General features: G+C 60.5%; 1 protein-coding gene across 1 annotated transcript in view; it reads left to right on the top strand.

Moving 5' to 3' along the window:
• The window catches only part of LOC104078223 (cleavage stimulation factor subunit 2-like), a gene marked incomplete at both ends in the record, with an annotated part of 3,103 nt that extends 2,751 nt beyond the window's left edge, over positions 1–352 (top strand). Inside the window, one exon of the mRNA XM_009579774.1 lies at positions 293–352. Within this exon, the coding sequence (XP_009578069.1) occupies positions 293–352 (60 nt within the window). The remainder of the gene's footprint in view (positions 1–292) is intronic.
• Positions 353–524: the final 172 nt, after the last annotated feature.

Below are 524 nucleotides of genomic sequence, written 5' to 3'. Positions count from 1 at the left end.
CAGAATGCCGATTCTCTCGGCAGGACGTCCTCCTGCCCCGCACGTTCATGCGGTGAGCAAGGGAAGGGCCGTTCCAAGCTGGCTGTCACGCCTGTGGTGGCAGAGGTAGCATTAATGGAAGAGGTTGATAAAGCCAGATCTGCAGCAGGCAGCATCTCCTCTGTAGGTTTTCCGGGGGACTTCAGGGAGCGGAGGTGATCCTGCAGGCAGTGCTGTCCCCAAGGCTGAGTGCATGTGTGCATACACTATTTACGTGTCTGCTCTTCTCCCTCTTTTCCTGCTGCTTGCCCAGGGAACCTGCAGCTCTCGCCCGTGGGACCTGCCAGGCCTGCGTCTATCGAACGCGTCCAAGGTATCCCGGCACCCGACTCCCGTGGAGCTCGTTGTGGAGTGTGCAGAGCGCAGCTTTCACCCTGCTGTGCTCAGGCCCGGGGACTGGTGTATCGCTCTGTGTAGCCTGGCAGGGTTAGGAGGAGGCAGGATTTCCTCCGGGGCCTCAGGAGAGAACAGGCTAGCGCCGTGCA

This window comes from Fulmarus glacialis, unplaced genomic scaffold (genome assembly GCF_000690835.1).
Source record: "Fulmarus glacialis isolate BGI_N327 unplaced genomic scaffold, ASM69083v1 scaffold18966, whole genome shotgun sequence".
Lineage (NCBI taxonomy): Eukaryota > Metazoa > Chordata > Aves > Procellariiformes > Procellariidae > Fulmarus > Fulmarus glacialis.
The sequence above is the reverse complement of the archived record's forward strand: the minus strand, read 5'-3'. Positions and strand labels throughout refer to the sequence as shown.